The sequence below is a fragment of the Crassostrea angulata genome, unplaced genomic scaffold (assembly GCF_025612915.1).
Source record: "Crassostrea angulata isolate pt1a10 unplaced genomic scaffold, ASM2561291v2 HiC_scaffold_118, whole genome shotgun sequence".
Taxonomy (NCBI): Eukaryota; Metazoa; Mollusca; class Bivalvia; order Ostreida; family Ostreidae; genus Magallana; species Magallana angulata.
In genome coordinates, this window is record NW_026441673.1 from 32,326 (window position 1) to 54,030 (window position 21,705).

General features: G+C 32.8%; 1 protein-coding gene across 1 annotated transcript; it reads right to left on the reverse strand.

Moving 5' to 3' along the window:
- Nucleotides 1-459: 459 nt before the first annotated feature.
- LOC128169333 (multiple epidermal growth factor-like domains protein 11) lies at nucleotides 460-20,574 on the reverse strand. Its single transcript, XM_052835493.1, has 10 exons — nucleotides 20,398-20,574; nucleotides 19,150-19,374; nucleotides 17,317-17,571; nucleotides 16,758-16,892; nucleotides 16,419-16,556; nucleotides 6,064-6,201; nucleotides 5,577-5,714; nucleotides 3,750-5,446; nucleotides 3,283-3,401; nucleotides 460-3,177 (listed from the first exon to the last, which is right to left on the reverse strand). The coding sequence occupies exons 1-8, from the start codon at nucleotides 20,480-20,482 to the stop codon at nucleotides 5,247-5,249; spliced, it is 1,314 nt and encodes a 437-aa protein (XP_052691453.1). The 5' UTR covers nucleotides 20,483-20,574; the 3' UTR covers nucleotides 460-3,177; nucleotides 3,283-3,401; nucleotides 3,750-5,246.
- Nucleotides 20,575-21,705: the final 1,131 nt, after the last annotated feature.

Here is a 21,705-nt window from a genome sequence, read left to right on the forward strand (position 1 = left end):
TCCACATAATTATGTTCTTAACTTCAAGTATTTTACCTTATTTTATGCAGAGCACTTTTTTTTAAAGGAGGTCAGTTTCATAAAAAAGTTACCACTGCTATCAGTCCCTCATAACCATTACTGCAGTTTGTTGAACCGAATCTGATTGGATAGTCAAAAGTATCCTTTCTTTTTGTTTAATGTTTTGTTATTCAACACCGACAACAGTATTATATTTTTTTACGAAAGAAATATTTAAATTTTATTTAAGAAGTATTTTCTTTACTGTAAATATATTAATCTTTCGTTTAAATGACATATTAGTATTTGTAGAGTGTCCACAAACCTTAAGAATTACAATTTTTTTTACTAAAGTAAAACGCGTAAAACCACAAATAGTATGAAACTCCTAAATTTAAAAAAATTGACTCACTAACAAAATTCACAAGTTAAAGCAACAATTAAATATTTTATCTTATTTATTTACAAAATAGTAATAATAATAATTTATCTAAACACATTTCAACATATACTCGACTGATCGGAGCTGATTGTTACGATTACACGGGGCAGTTAAATGGACGGTACTCCCACAGGCCGGTCACAAGTCTATAGCCATTTTACAGACAACACACATCGCATGTTTAAACAGTTCTTTGTCAGAAACCCCGTGACAAATTACAGAAATTCCAGGAGATTCCTCCTCCTCCAATATTCCGGCGACTCTTTCCTCGCAAACGATACTTTTAATACTGTAATTAGCGAGCTCTGAAGTCACAACACAAACAAAGCAACCAATTATCATATGAAAACATACAATAGCTGATTATATATGTATCTCAACAATGTTAATAATTAAATACGGAACTACCGGTGAAGATATCCACAGCTTTCTAAAATATGTTTTGATAAGAACAGAACTTTCAAATTAAAAAACAAATCATACATCGGAATGAAGTGGACAATGCAAACTTTAAAAAAAGAAATAAAACACAAACAAAACTGATTTTTAAAAAAGCGTAATTGTTATAAAATATTATATCAACATTCAGTGCTTTTAGTAAAGATAATTTTAAGATCAACTATATTAAAACCCTGTCAAACATAGTTGCCGTTCCACAGCGTATTAACATCGTTGTAAAATTCATGGAATCGCCGAAGGATCGCAAACCAAATTCAGAAAAAATAATGTTTAATTTTATCAGAATTTTTTACGAATAAAAATGTCACGGCGTCCTGACGACGACTGAGGGGTTTCTACTGAACTCCCGCGGCGTGTAACTGTGTTTCCACAGATTTCTACTTGGCGATTGATTGTGGTCTCGCTGAGTATCCGCCAAGCGGTCTTTACACTTTACAACTGGTAAATGAATGATAAAAATATGTTTTTGTTTTGACAAAATAAGGTACCTCGTAAATTGAAACGTAACTACTTTCTAAATAATTTGTGAAAGACACACATCCTAGTAAACAGGTCTACAAAAATACCGTTATTAGTTGTTGGAAAAAAAAGTGAAAACATCAGAACAAAACATGAATTCGATCTACGCCTTCCAATAGGTCCTGGAATATTCGCAAAGTCTCCTTTTTCAACACTCATCGACATCAAGTTTAAGATTACTACATCGCTAGCTTTTGTACAACAGCCGTTATTCAAATTTTCGTAGTCTGGTTGACATTGCACTAGCGCAATTTCAAGCGCGGTATAAACGCAGAGGAAACGTCAAGAGAGCGCAATGAACGGGGTCTTCGTGCAAGTGCAATCAACTGATCACAGCGTCTACACTGCGAATGGCTGCGTTCCTTGAGCGCGCCAACAGAGCTATTGTGGCGGGGTTTGAGTTCTTAACGAAGCCGGGTCTAATTTGTTCTGCCCTAGATTTTTGGATGAAACTTTTTACATGAATTTCTACTGATATAATTATTATTTTAAGATTTAAAAATAAGACATTTACCACACTGTTTGTTTAGGGGGTCATCTCAAAGTTTGTTCGTCTTTAACATAGGACCCTATGGGATTTGGCTTGAAATGTATCAATTTTGCATATTTTTTACATTTTTTCAAAACTTCTGCCCTAGGGTTTTCTTTTTCTGTTCTACATATTTAAGTTATTGCTAAAAGGCATCAAATTGTCAAATAAAAAAAACGTTTTACCTCCTGGTTTGTTCCAGGGGTCTTATCAAAGTTGATTTTTGTATGCCCAATTTCCCAGATTCGTCAGATAATGGCTATTTTTTATTTGACAAAGGCGGAAAATGTGATCTTCTTAATATTATTAAAACATTCAGACATATCTAAGTAATAAAAAAATATATAACATCACATATTAAGGGTGATTAATATAAAATACATGGTTACTGTCTTGAAATATATGAATTAAGCTATATTTAGGTGGGTTAAGAAAACGTGACAGAAGGGCTAGGCTTGCTGAACCCTCTTTATGTTTTCTACCCGAGCCCTAATATAGCTTATACTTCGAGATATTTATGTTTATTCCACAATATAACATTATTTTTACGGATCAAACGAGATATTTTCTACAATTTTCGCTGAATATCTGCAGTTGAAACTATAACGCCATGGCGTCAACCAAGCAAAAAGATGACGTCACAATACAAATGAAACGCTGCACGAAAGCGTGCGTACTCGTTCTGTACTCGGCCTCGTTAAGGTGCAAATGAAGATGCCGTTGCATTGTTACGGCGCTGAAGTAGACTCTACTGCGTGTACTGCGTGATGATCTACATTATTTAAGGACGCGTCGGTATCGCCATGAAGACGCAGCTCCGGTGTTACAAGGGTTTTAATACTATGTTTTATATACAGATAAACACGTTTTCTGTACAATCATTCATTTTATTACGAGAATGTCATAAAATGGGAAGTCTGCAAATGTTATTAATGCAACGCCGTTTTCAAAGATTATTTACAGCTATTCTTAAACTAATCATGATGAGAGAAATACAATGTAATGTCTACATCGATTAGGAAACATTCTGTTCATTATTACACAACCATATATTTTTTTGTAATTATTTTAAAAACTGCTACAGTTTACAGTTAAAGAAATACAATGTAATGTCTACATCGATTAGGAAACATTCTGTTTTTGTAATTGCTTTAAAAACTGTTTAAGTTCACAGATCAGTAGTTGTGTCCAGGTAAAGGCATAAGTTCTTTGAGTACAAGAGGGATTCCTAAATGAAAGGTAAAAGTAAAAACGTAAATAAAAAAACAAAAAGAAAAAAAATATAAAAGAGCATAAAATACTATAGAACTTGGGTCATAAAAATATGTTTTACCTACAAATGATTGGGATGCATCTGCCGGTGGTTAATACATTTAGCAGTCAGGTCTTTATTCCAGTTGACATTTCGAGAATGACATCCGGGTATTATTTGACACGACCATGTGTTAAGTTCTATTTGATTTTAGAAAATAAAAAAAGAAACAAATAAAAAAACAACAACAAAGAAAAAAAAAAGAAAAAAAAATCCACTTATATGTCATCAGTAGCAGAAAAACTTAAATTAATGAAAGAAATAGTGTGTTAAACATGAAATGCATACAATACATATTCACAAACACTCGTTGTTGTTCAAAAAGAACAAGCTGTCTCACTCCTTTTGTATGGTTTTGGTTAACGTCCACTTTTGTCTACTCCAAGTCTTCGAACTTAACTTCTTTCTTGCATTCCTTTTTGATTTAAAAAGATAGAGTTAAATACCTAAAATACAAGAAACACTTAAGACACAGAGCTCTTACTCACTCATTTGCCCTCTCCAGTCTCGGTAAATGCATTTGGCCTTGCAATAGAACACGCCCCTTATGATGATCGATGGCGACAACAATGTTAATTCAATTCTTTTCAGTCTTCTTTCTTTCTCCAGATGTTATCTGATATCTGACCTCCATTGCCTTGTTTTATTTATAGGCAAAATACAGTGAAAGCTAAAATAAAGGTCAACAAGAAGATATCAATATTTCAATAAGCATTCCTCTGTATGTTTGGAAACACCCGTCTATGAATCGTCTTACGGGATGTTTTTAATAGTCACGTTATGCTTTCAAAAACATCAATAACCTAAAATGTTTTCTAGCTGCTGGAGCTCCATTTGTTCCGTCTTAAACATTGCAATAACTTAGTCCAACACTTTAAAACATTTTATTTTTACAAAATAATAATGTCCTACAATATGTAGCAAATCGGATATGTTCACTTTTCACACCATTTTCTGTCTTCTTCACGACATTAGACCATATAAGCAGTTCTCTCCCCTCGTGTCATATTCCTGTTCTGACGAGTAGTTGACATCTCCCCCTTCCAGTCCTATTCCTGTTTTGACAAATAGTTTAATTGTAAAATATACTTAACTTTAGAGAGGAAATGACAAATGACAAAGAAATATATTTAAAGTGTCATAATACATTTACAAAGTTTCAAAACAAACTTACATTTAGGTTATAACTCATCAACACTGGATGACTTACAAACATTTTTATTTCATTTATATTAAAGAAACAACTTTAAAGTATAAACACACTTATACGTGTTTGTTTGTTTTTACAAATATTAGAACAGCCGGATTTGTGAACAATTCACAAAATTACAATTTCAATAAATGGCAGCATTATATGATATAGATTCGATAAGCAAAGTTACTACTTACCCTGGTACACCGAGTGCATTATTCCACGTTGTTTTTCAGTAGCCGAGTTGCTTTAAACACCAACGCGATGACAGGGTTTCATTTAACATTAATACAAATTTTATATAACGATCATATTCAATACTTATTTTAGAGAATAAAACATTGCCTAAAGATTAAAATAATAGGTGTGTAATTTTAAGAGAAAAACTGCAAAACATCACATATTCATACTTACTTGCGTTGCCATTACTTCTCTCTTCAGAACTACGGCGAGTGTATATCTATTTTTACGCAAATTAAGTTTATGATTTTCTTAAAAATACATATCTGTTTTACTGTTATATTGACTGTGTGTGTTGTCTAAAATAATTCTTTACTTATTTTACAAGAAAAATGTAAACACTAACCTATTGTTGGCTTCTGATGTACCCACATTAGTACAACTTGGTACACATTAAATGATCAACGTGGTCATTCGTTGGCACATTTTTTAATTTATATGGGTTATTGTTACTTTGAGGTAAACTTGAAAATATACAATTTATAAGCCAAGCCTCATATTTCAAAACAAATGTCTAATGTAATATTTTGAATACTATTTCGATAATTAATAATCAATTATTAAATCTCTGATTACCATACCATGAATAAAAAATAAAATAAATAGAATATGTACTTTTTTGACAGAAGTATCCTATCCAGCCAGGACGGCAGCCATAATCACATGAACCACTGACATCGCTACAACCATCGCAGGTATAACTGTTGATACATGTGTTAGAACAGTCTTCTCCAAAATATCCAACAGGGCAAACTGACATGGACAGAATATGCAAAATCAGTAGTACTTATCCCTACCTACTAAATCAATCTACTTACAGGTGAATTACAGGTATTATATATTTATTTTTTCTATGCTATATATTTAATACATATCTACTCACGAGTTTTACACAAGTCTCCTTGATAATCAGCACCACATTCTGTCGAACACGTCCCATTAATATTGGAACAATGGTCTACGTCACGACAATGTCCACATGTTTCATTGCATTCAGAACCATACGACCCTCTGTCACATGCTGCGAATAAAATATTCAATCTCACAAGGTTAATGTGTTAAGAATTGCTTTTCAATTTTAATGTTTTAAAATCAATTTTACATAATCACATTTAGACAGCAGATTGTTTTCCAAACACAGTAAAACAAAATCAAAAACAAAAAAAATCTAAAACAAACAAACAAACAAACAAACACACAAACGTCTTCTTCATTTGTTCGATAAAACAGCATTAATATGTATTCAGATAAAGGTATATTGTTGATCTAAAAATCAGAGTACACGGTAACATTAATATCATTATTATGATAAAGTAATAATAGCTATATTTTTCTTCATTTAAATGTATATCATACGACATCACACTTACATGTTTTACACAAGTCTCCTTGATAACCAGGTTCACATCCAGTCTGACACCATCCATTGATGTTGGAACACTGGTATCTGTCACGACAATGTCCACATGTTTCTTTGCAGTCGTAGCCATACGACCCTCTGTCACAAGCTATAAATTTAACTCAGTTTAATGTATTATACAGTTTTCTCATATAAAGTTAAAGAGTTTTTAAACCTATAAACGTAACCTTTTATACAACTTCGTGTGGTTAATTTATCTTAACGATAATCTCATTCAAATAGCTAGGGCATATGTCAAACTCACAGAATTATTTAATCAATTCATTTTTTTAAATATTGAGGCACCCAGTCCCTTTTTCTGGACACAAACAAATTGATGTAATGGAAAAATAACCAAAAGCCATTACCTAAGCTTTAACAGCCAAAAGAACTATACAAAAAACAGCTAGTATATCATGCACAGGTTTTTTTTAAGTTTTGAAAGGTGTAGGTCATGAGTTTAATAGCTCTGGGTAAATAAATCGACATAACTGTCAACTTCACGCCTGAATGAATTGATAATGACAGTTAAAAGTTAAGAATTTATGCAACCGATATTGAGTCGTTTGTTGCAAAGGTTTTTATCTGAATCACTACGTTCCATTTCACAACACATTAATGTTTGATATTAAACGTTACAAAATCGGCCGCCATAAAATCAATTATTTAGAGTCAATTACAAAATATATGGACGATGTAGAAGTATAAAACCTGTATAAAAAAAGATTCTAATATTTCCTTAAATACTTCAATTTAAAACAATGAGCCCCTGTTCTAACAAAATGATTTTATAATCTTATCACGTATTAAGCACTAGTTAACGTTATCAAGAAGATCTTAAACAGCTGTTTTTATAAATATTTAAACCTACATAAAACTTTGAACCTCTTGTGGGGCCCAAAAATTGTCCAGGAGCTAATATCTAAACAACTAAAAATCATCAGCATTCAAAATGCTTGCATATAAGTACATGTAATACCATACATTTTAAAAATAAATCAAGTAAGAATACTTGGTTCTTTATACTTGGCAAAAATTTATTTCTCCAATATGGCGCCACCCTACCCCCGAAAATCACAACTTTGACTCGAACCTGCTGAGGTTATATTTACACAGATACCGCTTCTCTTACCATTTGTTTTTTGTTTTTTTTGAGAGGAAGATGTTTAAAAATGTATCTCTGTATAATATTATTAAATGCGACCCCCAGTTGTGGACTCACCCTACCTCCGGGGATCATGATTTGAACAAACTTTAATCTACACTTCCAGAGGGTGCTACCCCACATTTCAGTTTTTTCAGCCAAATGGGTTTTGAGAAGAATTTTCCTTTTATATTAATATGTAAAAATTCGACCCCCATTCCGGCGCCACCCTACTCAGGGGACCATGAATTCAAGAATCCTTTCATGGGGATGCAACCAAATAAGTTACAGCTATTCTGCCATTTAGATTTTGAAACCATTTTTGAATGATATCATATTTTCAATAAATGTTAATTATCTCCCTTTGAAAGAGGGCACATCAAACCTGAATCTCCTTCACCTAAGACTGCTTTATACTAAGTTTGATTGAAAAATGGCCCAGTGGTTCTTGAGATGAGGTCGACACTGTAAAAAGTGCACAGACAGACGGACGGACGGACGCCGGATAAAAAGTGATAAGATTAGCTCACTTGAGCTTTCTGCTCAGGTGAGCTAAAAATCAAAAGAAAAAAACAATGTGAAACTAATAGGAGACCAAAAAAAATTAGGTACAATTGACAAAACTGACAAAAGTTATTGACAATATATGGATTGACTTTTAGTATTAATTTTGACTGAAAGAGTCGTAAAAAGTCGATATTAACCTATAACTTCATAATGTTGACCGAGCTCACAAACGTAAGACAAGGCAGTGCTATCGCAAAATTATGTTTTAATGACTTGTTAAGAAATCTAAGTGGCAAATATATTTTTAATGACTAACAAAGTATATAATCAATGACTACAGTCTCTCTAAAACGATATTATTTGAAAGCATCTGGCTTTCAGCCTTGGTTACGCTCTGGAAACAGTCACACTAAAAACAAGCGGCCCATGGGGCCACATCGCTCACCTGAGCAACAATGGGCGTACAAAAGATATTGTGCCATATGGTCCCTCGGTAGAAAAACAAAAAATGAATATTGTAAAGTATTCGAATTTTACACTTATTTTTGTATACATGTAATCTTTGACATTGTACCTTCATGAAATACTATTTTTTACCAGAATAAGAAAATCCTACGCAAGATATAAAACTAAACATTTGGTAGAGGTATACTGTTAGTTGTTAACTTCCAAATCCCTATATTTTCGTTCTGCCCCCCCCCCCCCACCCCCTACACACTTTGTAAAGCGATCAAAATATATGAGAGCATATAGGTACATTTTTTTCATCCACTACTTATTAGTTTTTGTATTAAAAAAAATTGTTATTGTTTTTTTATTTTAAAAACCCTACATGTATAGATGTGAAGAAGAAACTTGTACCTCAATGTGCTCAATTCCTCAAATTAAAAAACATTCAACAAGTTTATTTGTCTTCTCAATTATAATTAAATGACTGCTATTTACTTCGCATACAAACCAGGATAATTTTCCGCTGTGATATTCTTAGGAATAGCGATAATTACTTTATCCCCGCAACAGAAATGTGTCAGAAATATGGAAACTGTTTTAAAGATGTCGTTTTTATTTACTCGTGTCTGAAAAACTATCAAAATTGATGTAGATTTTACATTATTTTTTGTATAAAGAGAGGGCCCCAGAGAGTAGATATATACAGAATATCATTCTTTTATTTTGTTTGTACAAGTACTTAACATATACTCTAATTCATAGAGATTTTCTAATGTTCAACCAAAATTTCAGCGTCAATTGTAGAATTATAAGCAAGATACAGAGTTCACAGTTCGCCTAGGTTTGATTCATATTTTGTTCACATGAGTTTAATACATTCAGCTTATGATTTTTAACTTGGTATTTCAGCATTTAAAATGGAAAAAAAGAATGGCCTAAGATTTTATATTCTTTTATTCACTCAAGACCAGTTCACTGGTATTTGAGGTTCAAAATCAGTTTATACAAATGTACACAAACACAGTGAATGATCACATGAACAGTAGGAGTAATAACGACGAAAGAAGGTTAAGTTTACAATACAATAAGATGTTAAAGTTGGTTTCTGGAAGAACAGACTTTGAAAATGTTCTGAATAAAAATTGACAAATTTTTACTTTTTTAATCTTTAGTTTTTAAGATCTGTGTACATACATAGAATTGGGAGCAAATTTCTTTATCTTGCATATAATTTGAAGCTTAACACTCAAATATGGTTAGTAAATAGAAATTGAAAACAATTAAACACAAGAAACATTCACTATAACAAATAAAGAACACAATTTATTTTTTTCGAAATGAATCATATATATACATGTATATACCTACATATTTCCGTCAGCAATATCAAACTTTATTTAAACTGAATAAACTCGAGAAAATGCCGAGCATCGCAACAAAACCTATTGCATTAATCTACCATTACGCAAAAGATAATGCCGATCGAATTACCGATAGAATGAATTGTATTTCATTATTTTTATATACATCAGATTTTGCTTAATGTGCGCAGGTAAACAGTTAACTGTTTGATTTACCGAAGTCTCTGTTTGATTTGATACGTAAAAATCACGAAATACAGACGATAGTTCCCAGGTTACAAGCAGAAATAATGAAAACGAAACGAAAATCGGAACAAGCTAACACCAACGTCATGTGTGAAAACTGTCAACGCATTGAAATATTTAGCCTCAATTTACTTCACAAAATCGGCAACAATATATTTTGCATGTTTCAAAAATTTCCCTTCATACGCGAACTGTTGCACAACAAGCAAATTCATCATAGTCAGATCGACCCTTTTTCGTATAATGTCATGGCTGCTTTAAACAAAAAACCTCGTTTTAAAGATGGAATACGAGTCTTAGTAAAATGGGTATGCAAACCCGGGCCGTGGCAAAATAAAAGCCAAGGCAGATCGACAATCGTCAATTCCAAATACGCATTATTTTGCAGCAATATTTACAGCGAATACAAATATACTAGTCCATCAAATATCCTGAAATTTTAATGAGATTGGCAGATCAATAACTGCCAATCTTTGTTTTGCCCGTCCAAGTCTTGCCTACCCATTTTACCGGATGCCGAACCCGAAGCTATTAAACTGATTGAAACACGCCTTTCCTTTATTATTATTTTCGAAATAACTCAGATTTGAAACAGAATTAGCACTTAATTTTTACAATTTATATTTTCCTTCCCATAAGGATAATTTAATCTAAAATACGTTGAATTAAAATCAGTAGTTCTTGAGAAGAAGATTTTTAAAAATGCACCCCCCTTTTTCTCCAGTTTCAAGGTTTTCTCCGCTTTGAATACAGATCGGACTTTTATTTTTGCAATTTATATTCGCCCTCCGATAAGGATGCTTTGTGCCAAATTTGGTTGAAATTGGATAAGCGGTTTTAGAGAAGAAGTTCAAAATGTAAAAAGTTTACAGACGGACAGACAGACAGACAGACGGACAGACAGACAGACAGACAGACGGACAAAATGTGATCAGAATAGCTCACTTGAGCTTTCAGCTCAGGTGAGCTAAAAACGATATTTTTCCATTGGCTTTCAGCCGGACTTGTGTTCATCAGAAACACATTTCAGCCTTGGTTACGCTCTGCGAACAGTCACACTAAAAAACCCCGATATTTTTCCATTCAAAGCATCTGGCTTTCAGCCGGACTTGTGTTCATCAGAAACATATCTTTAAGTTTTGTATTTAAGTGACTATTTGACTACAACAAAGACATTAATAATAACTCAAGATGAAACTATGAGGAGTCAATGTTTCACGCAAAGGCTAGCATAGAAGGAAGGGGGGGGGGGTTGCTGTGAAGTGTACTTGCCAATAGTGCGAGTAATGTGTAGTTCCTATTGCGCTAAACACAACACGTCTATTGCATTTAAATGAACATAACAAAACTAATTAATATGTGTGTATGTTCATTACACTTACCAGTCTTACACAGGTTCCCCTGGAAACCAGCATTACATCCAGTTAGACATGTGCCATTGTTGTAGGAACACTGCTTAACGTCACGGCAGTGTCCACAAATCTCTTTGCAGTCAGCACCATAATTTTCCTCTTCACAAACTATCGATAAATATCAATTTTTGTATTCAAGATGATGAGACACCGTCGTATTGTTACTGATTATACTAATTTTTGCTGTTTGTTTAAATCATATATATATATATATATAAGAAGCACTAGCAAACCAACAACACTCGTTATCTAAAGTGTCGGATCAAAAGATACAAGGTTATAAGATGAGATATAAAAAAGCACTAAAAATAACCAACGACACGAACAATAAAGTAAAATATTGTCAAATTTTCGGGACAACCCGTCCCTTCTTCAGGACAACAAAATAAAAACTACATAAGAAAGAAGAAAAACATCTACAAAACTAGCACTAAACTAAACTAAATAATATATAAAAACTAGATAATGTTTAAACACCGGATCCAAACGTGGCAGCTACATCTTTATATCTGATGCAGACGACTTCTCTAGCCCCATTACTGGCCGTACTTACAAAATTTTCGCAAATACTTCTTGTCGTACGGACAATTGTGTATATCTCATCAATTGTAAATTTTGTCAGAAACAATACGTAGGGGAAACAGGAGACCTCCGCAGGCGCATCAATAATCATCGTTCCACCATCAAAACTAAGAAAATTAAAGAACCCGTCGGGGAACATTTTAATTTAGATGATCACAAATGGGAGGACATGATGGTTTTGGTCATTGATCACAACCCTAACTGGACAGATGCGGAGAGAAAAAACAAAGAAAAATTTTGGATGCATAGACTGAAGTCATTCCGCCCTGACGGCATTAACAAATTAAGTGACTTCACCAAAATGAACATCAACTAAGTACTGATTTGTTTTCGTAGCAATATCACCATCTTCATCTTTTTCGGTCCATGTACAAACTATTAATCATGTTATTTATTCAAATTATTAGCTATTTCCTTAATCGGTTTTGTTCTTTTGCTTTATTTCACTTCCATTAATTTTTACATTCATGATTATTTATGTGGTCTTTTACAGGGCCAATCTTCCCTACAAACTTTCACTACGAATTATCTTACTAGTACAACTTAATTAACAGCAACCCCCGATTAGCAAGTTAATTCGTTCGCGTTATCTTTCAGCACTTCTTCACAGACCGTCCGCTGCGTCGGACGGGATTTTTCTTTCTCGGGCTCGAATTCTTAAATATAAAGATGTAGCTGCCACGTTTGGATCCGGTGTTTAAACATTATCTAGTTTTTATATATTATTTAGTTTAGTTTAGTGCTAGTTTTGTAGATGTTTTTCTTCTTTCTTATGTAGTTTTCATTTTGTTGTCCTGAAGAAGGGACGGGTTGTCCCGAAAATTTGACAATATTTTACTTTATTGTTCGTGTCGTTGGTTATTTTTAGTGCTTTTATATATATATATATATATATATATATATATATATATATATATATATATATATATATTATCATTTCTGAAATGGAATTTGAAAGTTATGGCACGCAAACCCATTCTGTGTAAATTCGTAATACAAAGAACACGTACAGTTTTAAAATAACTTTTCACAGTTATGATATCCCAATAGTCTGAGAATGTCACAAAGATGCATAATTTCGGATTAGTAATGACACGATGTCTTTTACTTAATGATAAACACAAAATGATAGAGATATCTTACAGGTAATGATATACACATGTATAATTTAATTAGGTTAAAAATATAACGTTGAGGAATTGATCTATATATTAAACAGTATATTGAAGATTCTTTCCTGAAAAGAGATTTTATGAAAAAAATGCATATGCATATAGGTACTTCAGTTTATGAGAACCTGAAATAAAACCATTTATAAAAATAATTTAGTTCTCATATAGTATCAACAAGATAAAAAAAAATGGAGACTATATAACATTGTATCATTTTTGGATGTATATCGGGATATAAATACGGGTTGGTCACGTGGCCAAATCCCCGAAGGGCTTTATGGAAGATTTGATCACGTACCAACCCATATTTATATCCTGATATACATCCAAAATAATACCTTTTTTTTTTTTTTAAATAAGAGCTATTCTTATATTTGTTGCAAATTATGACAATAACAATGCTCCATACTTTCTCTTTTGTGATGACCTAGAAAGCCGCTTAGATAAAGATGAAGTTGCAAAAAAATAGAACATCAATGTTGCAAGTATTTGATTATCATGAACAATAAATATGAGACTTCTTTTGACAGTTTGATTATTTTATGATATGGTTCTCATATGAAGTAACTGTCATATTATTCAATTCATATCAAAATCCCCTTATAGGGATTATATAGTTCTTATATACAGAATTCTTATGTGATTTCAATATCATTCTGATATGAAAACACTTAATATCAATATGATATGTGGCAAAATTGCCTATGAAGTTGACAATAGTGCATCTTATGTGGAGTTCCTGCTACGCTCTCCATATCAGTCTACTACTCCTTAAAACACATCTGTTTACTTAATGTGTTTATCTATCTTCACACTTACTAGTTTTACACAAGTCTCCTTTAAAACCAGCATCACACCCAGTTAAGCAAGTCCCATCTTATCTAGTTTTTATATATTATTTAGTTTAGTTTAGTGCTAGTTTTGTAGATGTTTTTCTTCTTTCTTATGTAGTTTTTATTTTGTTGTCCTGAAGAAGGGACGGGTTGTCCCGAAAATTTGACAATATTTTACTTTATTGTTCGTGTCGTTGGTTATTTTTAGTGCTTTTATATATATATATATATATATATATATATATATATATATATATATATATATATATATATATATATATATATTATCATTTCTGAAATGGAATTTGAAAGTTATGGCACGCAAACCCATTCTGTGTAAATTCGTAATACAAAGAACACGTACAGTTTTAAAATAACTTTTCACAGTTATGATATCCCAATAGTCTGAGAATGTCACAAAGATGCATAATTTCGGATTAGTAATGACACGATGTCTTTTACTTAATGATAAACACAAAATGATAGAGATATCTTACAGGTAATGATATACACATGTATAATTTAATTAGGTTAAAAATATAACGTTGAGGAATTGATCTATATATTAAACAGTATATTGAAGATTCTTTCCTGAAAAGAGATTTTATGAAAAAAATGCATATGCATATAGGTACTTCAGTTTATGAGAACCTGAAATAAAACCATTTATAAAAATAATTTAGTTCTCATATAGTATCAACAAGATAAAAAAAAATGGAGACTATATAACTATTTTTTTCAATATGTTTAAGCAAACAGCATATTTTGGTCAATAAGTTCTACTTACGGGTTATACACATGTCCCCTTGATAACCAGCACCACAACCAGTCAAACATGTCCCATTGGTATTGGAACAGTGGTTTAAATCACGACAGTGCCCACAAGTTTCATTGCATTCAGAACCATATGACCCTTTGTCACAGTCTAAACATTAGAAAAAATTTTGTTAAAACGATATGTTAACATAAAACATTAAAATTTCAATTATTTTTTGTAACAACCCTGGACAGTGAAATTGGATGTTGTGAAACTTTAATTTTAAAGACGTCTTTCTAATGTGAGGAATTTGAAACGTCGTTAACTGTTTATTTAGTAATCGTAGTCGGATACTGGTGATATAAATTTAAAAACCACTGCATTTTGACGTGTAAAGTCGGTTCGCACTAAAAGATATGATTGTTTGGATGTGCATGTATTATAGAGCAAATTCAGAAAAAAATGACAAATTATAAACACCGTTTTAAAGAAAAAAAATAATGACAAACATAAGTAAGCATGTACAAGATTGTTATCTTAGTTACTTTTTGTAAATGATCAGTAAAAAAATACAGTATTGCTTTTTTATATATTTCATATACTGACACGCTTGAACAAAAAGGGGGGGGGGATGGGGGAGGGGGGGGGGGGCACCTCTGTGGGATGTACACTGGAGATTTACCCACCACTGATTCTCATATCAAAATGATAGGGTTATCATATAATTGGGCTAAAGTGACATGATAAAAAGACATTATAACAGAATCAAACCAGGTCTCATATGATCCTGATATGAGAATTACATGAATAACATGATCGTTTACGTAATTATGATAAATCTAAGATGATAACCCTTTAATATGGCAAAATGTGAGAATTTAATGATTAATTATGTGTGCATATCAAGGATTTACAATTGTAAAATATGCAAAAAATGCTAACTGGACTTAGTGACATTTAAAATTGCGAAAAATAAGGTTTATTAATGGGCGTATATCTTTTAATTGTAGGAAATGTCATTGTCTTAACTGCTACTTTATGTAATTGCAATAATCAAAAGTTTATATCCACAATGTACGAAGTCGTTTTAATAGGAAGACGTCATTTCATTTTCTTTGATCTGCGTTAGTTTGTCTATTGTTATTCGTTTAAAGATAGTTGTATGTATGTATATATATATATATATATATATATATATATATATATATATATATATATATATATATATATATATATATATAAGAAATAAGGTATCATTTTTGGATGTATATCGGGATATAAATACGGGTTGGTCACGTGGCCAAATCCCCGAAGGGCTTTATGGAAGATTTGATCACGTACCAACCCATATTTATATCCTGATATACATCCAAAATAATACCTTTTTTTTTTTTTTAAATAAGAGCTATTCTTATATTTGTTGCAAATTATGACAATAACAATGCTCCATACTTTCTCTTTTGTGATGACCTAGAAAGCCGCTTAGATAAAGATGAAGTTGCAAAAAAATAGAACATCAATGTTGCAAGTATTTGATTATCATGAACAATAAATATGAGACTTCTTTTGACAGTTTGATTATTTTATGATATGGTTCTCATATGAAGTAACTGTCATATTATTCAATTCATATCAAAATCCCCTTATAGGGATTATATAGTTCTTATATACAGAATTCTTATGTGATTTCAATATCATTCTGATATGAAAACACTTAATATCAATATGATATGTGGCAAAATTGCCTATGAAGTTGACAATAGTGCATCTTATGTGGAGTTCCTGCTACGCTCTCCATATCAGTCTACTACTCCTTAAAACACATCTGTTTACTTAATGTGTTTATCTATCTTCACACTTACTAGTTTTACACAAGTCTCCTTTAAAACCAGCATCACACCCAGTTAAGCAAGTCCCATTGTTGATGGAGCACTGGTTTACTTCACGGCAGTGTCCACATGTGTCTTTGCAACCAGCACCATATGTTCCCCTTTCACAAGCTATCAATACAAACCAATTTTATATTGAACATAATCAACCTGACCTTTTTTTTATTTTACAAATTCACTGTATTCTTACCCAGACTGTAAAAACAAATACAAAGATATATACTATGATGTAGTTATGTTCATTAGACTGTAATTGTAGCTAAACGACATTTTAGTCCATTTTTCCGTAGAATTTCAGATCTGTAGTCTTACTTATTTCACATCGGTGACCTTTGTATCCAGGTTTACAGCCCTGGCAGGTGCCCATCTCTATGTGACAGTACTGACAGTTAACGTCTGGACAGGGAACGGAACAGTTGGACCCAAAATAACCCGTAGCAGGACACCCTTCAATTTATACACCGGTATTGAGTTAGGTATGCTTCTAAACAGTTCTTAATTTCTTCATGTGTAAAATGGCATAGTTTGCTTATGCGTAACTATGCATGCGTTTCATCATGGAAATTTAATAATGCATATGCATCGGGTACTAATTATCTATGTTGATAAGGTTCATGTTCAACTTTTATGTATCAATGAGTGAGGACAATATTGGGAGAAACACAATCATCATATGTAAATGGCATCATTGTCAAATTTTATGTACGATAAAATTGTTTGAAATAATAGTAATTGTGGCATGAAAATAAACACGCTAATATCAATCGAAAACACCATACACCAGTCACATACTAAAGTTAAGATCAATATTAAAGATGTTGTATACTATGTTTTAATTGCACATATTGAATTGAAGATAAGGTACACTCACCATACACCTCCACTTCACAGAGGTCAGTGGCAACAGTGTCAGAGTAACCGTCAGGGTAGGTAACTCCTGGTAGTCTCTCGTTGTAGTAGATGACGTACTGTCTATGTACAGGACAGGAGGTGTTGAAGACAGCAGGTATGGTGTCTGGTGTAAAGTTGTCGTCCTTGTAACACAGTGTTCCCTGTAGTCTGTCTGTTGTATTGGAGACGTACACAGAGAATCCAAGGAAATACTTAGTGAGCCCATTAGAGGGACCTGTATCATAATAATGAGAAAATTAATATGAAGGTCATAAGTAGTTAGATAAAAATAGAGAACCGATAAATGATTCTCAACATGTAATGGTCAACAAATATATATAGATGACACTAAATGTATTAACGCACAAATAAAGCGGGCATGTAGACATAATACATGTCAAATAAATAGTGGTGACGTCAGTACATAGTAGATAACAATGATTTACAACAGTTTATATCTATGTAGATAAGTATTTTGTAAAAGGGCCAACAATGAAACAAAAATAAACCGTATATACAAACAAAAAAGTTTCGTTAGTGTATTCCTGCCAATAATACAAAAGTTCACTTGCTGCCCCTACACCCTACTGTAGAAGGGATTCACCTGATAGTTCTGTCTAGTTGAAAAGTGTGCTGTCGCCTAAACTTACGGCAGCGTTAGTGAATACCTGAACGTTTGCAAGTGTGTGAGCGGGGGGGGGGGGGGGGGGGTGACAGAGTTCCTTTCACCTGTGTTGAGTTCTCGTCAGATCCTGGATATGGAGTGGACAGACACAGTCTCTATCTTGTTTTACAGGGCATGAAGGATTCTCGATAAATGAAACTTCAACTAAAAGTTTCTTTCTCGTGCCAACACCGACCACGACGCTTGGCCTAATGTAATGACAAACAGTTATGATTTGTCTCTGGATCTTTAATTTATTTAATACCATAAATATTATTTTGAAAATCTCAAATCTGTTCACTCTTTTATACCTCTACTGTAGAAGGGGTTTACCAGATAGTTCTGTCTAGTTGAAAAGTGTGCTGTCGCCTAAACTTATGGTAGCGTTAGTGAATGCCTGAACGTTTGCAAGTGTGTGAGCGGAAGGGGGGGGGGGGGGTGACAGAGTTCCTTTCACCCGTGTTGACACAGTTCGTGTTGAGTTGTCGTCAGATCCTGGTTAAGGAGTGGGCAGACACAGTATCTATCTTTTTTACAGGGCATTAAGGATTCACGATTAAAAAAAATCACATCTCAAAATAAAACGCATATTTCAACTAAAGGTTTCCTTATCGTGCCAACACCGACCGCGACGCTTGGCCCTATCTAATGACACACAGTCACGATTTGTCTCTGGAGCTTTCATTTATTTAATACTTTGTGCAACCATACATTTTATAATGTTAATCTCCAATATGTTCACTCTTTTAATAAAAAATAAGCAATATGACAACGTTTCTGTAATAAACGTTGTTATTAAACGCCTTATTCATAACTGTTTTGTTATTTAAATTTTGTTCACCAGTTGATAGGGGTTTAACTTCACATATATTTTTTGCAAAAAAATTCTTGCTCAGAACAAAACACTGGTAAACTTGTTACTTTGTTTTGTATTCTGAAAAAAAAATCGGAAATAGTTCCCTACTCAGTCTCATTATAAATAAAATCAACGGTATTTATGTTTACATGAGATGATCGAAAAAATGTGACTATATCCCATTGATATATTATACCTGCCCCATAAACAGTTTCATAACAAATAATACCAACAACGGAATTTACGTTTAACAGAACCTTATCAATAACGATAATCAGTAAATGTGACTATACCCCATGGTTGATTGTCCGTCCTGAAGTAGATGGTGATGTGGTTGATGCTGTGGATGGTTGTCAGGTTCACCCACCAGGTGGCGGTTTGTTTATCGTATGATACAGCACATTGACCTCCACCACTACTCAGGTCTGATTTACGTCCATCTACAGCGTTACTGGCGTCATATCTGTCCATACCTGTAGAGTACGGTTGGTATGCTGGTTTGTTGAGGGCGACATTAACTGTGAAGATAAACACACATGTTCTTACAACGTTACTATCGTGATGATGTCATCTCATGGTTCGAATAGCTTATAATACATGTATGCATGTATTGTACATTCAAATGCATTTGTTAAAACGATTTGAAAGTATCAATTTTATCTAGCAAAGCCTATAAATATATAAAATTCAAATGTAGTTCAATCGATAAACGAACTTAAGTAACTAAGGTTATAAATATTATGAATGAAAATTTCATATCTAATAGAATAACATTGAAGTTAGAAAAAAAATCGTATGGAAATATTAATGGTTCATGAGTTTGTTATAATGTAAATTGTGTGTAATGTGTATATATCTAAATTTAATATAATAAACCATTAGTGTCTCAAGATTGAACAGTTTAAGCAGTGCGTAGAAGATGAGACAGCATAAAGTTAGAGACTGGAAAAAGAACCCCCCCCCCCCCCCCCGGGAAGACACGTGTACTATCAAACACATACACGAAATGAAATTCAGTTGATTAAACGCTTTAAAAATATTTTTTTTCTAGTAAGTCTGTATATAATTCAAATGTAGTACAATCAAGGAAAGTACTTACACATAAAATATAAAAGTTGCTGCATTAAATCATGAATCATGGTAGGTGCCAGCACGATAAAGAACCCTTACTTGTCATTGTTCCTATCTAACTACCGAACCATTGACCTTTTTCCAGCATCAAGTGACATTAGAAACTTGATATTTCCTTTTTCAATATACTAGTATTTCTTTGAAGTACGTTATGTATGTAGCCTTTAAAATACTTGTAGTTAATATGTAAATACTCTTTGAGTGTGGAGATTGGTTTTATAATGTAGTATTGCTACTGTTATTTTAACAATAATTTCTGGGAAATTCAATAAAATGCTCTTATTTTTTTTTTACATTTTATTCTTTTAAATTATTAACTAATGGTTTGGTTCAGTCCTTGTAAAGTATCCCAAAACAAACTAATTTGGAAAATATCATGATATTTAGAAATGTACATAAAGTGGACTCACCGTACGCCTGGGATACTGTCAGCAGACAGAACAACACAGTGAGGACATCGTGGGGATACACAGAGTTTCCGGACAGGGACACCATGATGTTGTCAATCTGGTCAAACTATATAACTCTATGAGTATAGATGTGTATGACTAACAGATATAACAAAGCAAGTATAACGTATTTATTCGACTGAGAAGACAAATGTAGACAGGCTGTATATGTATTTGCTTAGAAGTTTAAGTAGAAGAGGGGTGTGTGTGTGGCGTAGTGAAGGCGGAGACTAAATGATCACGTGACGAGGAAGTAAAACAAGAAATATTAAGAACTTAGCGCGATGTTCAATGTGTAGCTGTCGATCATTATTACAACAAAGATAATGTTATAGCAATCGAATTGAATATCATATTTTGATATAATACACACATGGTTGATGAAGTCGAGTTATTGCACACGTACATTACTCGGTCTATGGCTGAGTATGTACTATGTTTACATGGCTGAAATAATACTTTACAAGCGCGGATCAAGATTTGTCCAGGGGAGAGGGATCCGATGCATATATGTGTTATTTTTATAATGTAATTTAAAGAAAGTTGAATTTAACAGGAAGGGGGGGGGGGGGGTCCGCACTTCCCTACCCCCCCCCCCCCTCTTCTAGCCTCTTCTAGATCCGTGCATGCCTTATAAAGTTAACACAACGTTGTCTGTTAAAATTCATAATGAACGGTATCTTGAGCGTATTGAGTTGTATACGGAAATGGATTCATAACTGCATAGATTAACCCTTTCGCTGCCACGTCGAAAAAGACGTTATTACGCTTCAGTGCCAAGCATGACGTTATCAGATTCATGTTTTGACGTAACAATCTGACACAACGCGCCGTACTATTTTTTTAGCGTTGCGGGATGCAGTTTTGTGTCTAATTGATAATTTCTAATGTTATTATCGAAAACAATGGCTTTTTATCTTTTTCTCTTTCATTTCAAATAAGACGTTACGCCATTCTTTTTTTTTCTCTCTCTCTTTTTTTGCGTCGCCAAATGAAAAAGAAATGTAGAAAAATATGAATTACTTCATTAATGATGCATGTTCCCAAGCTTTCACAAATACAAATACGTGCAGTTTTTAAAATGATCACTTTCTTATCATGTCAATCCTTTATTATGATCCACGCATACATGTGAATTTTTAATCATTGAAATTGCAATTAGTTCAATAAGATCTAACGCATATATATATCTCTTATTTCTAAGTTTATATATATATATATATATATATATATATATATATATATATATATATATATATGAGACATAAA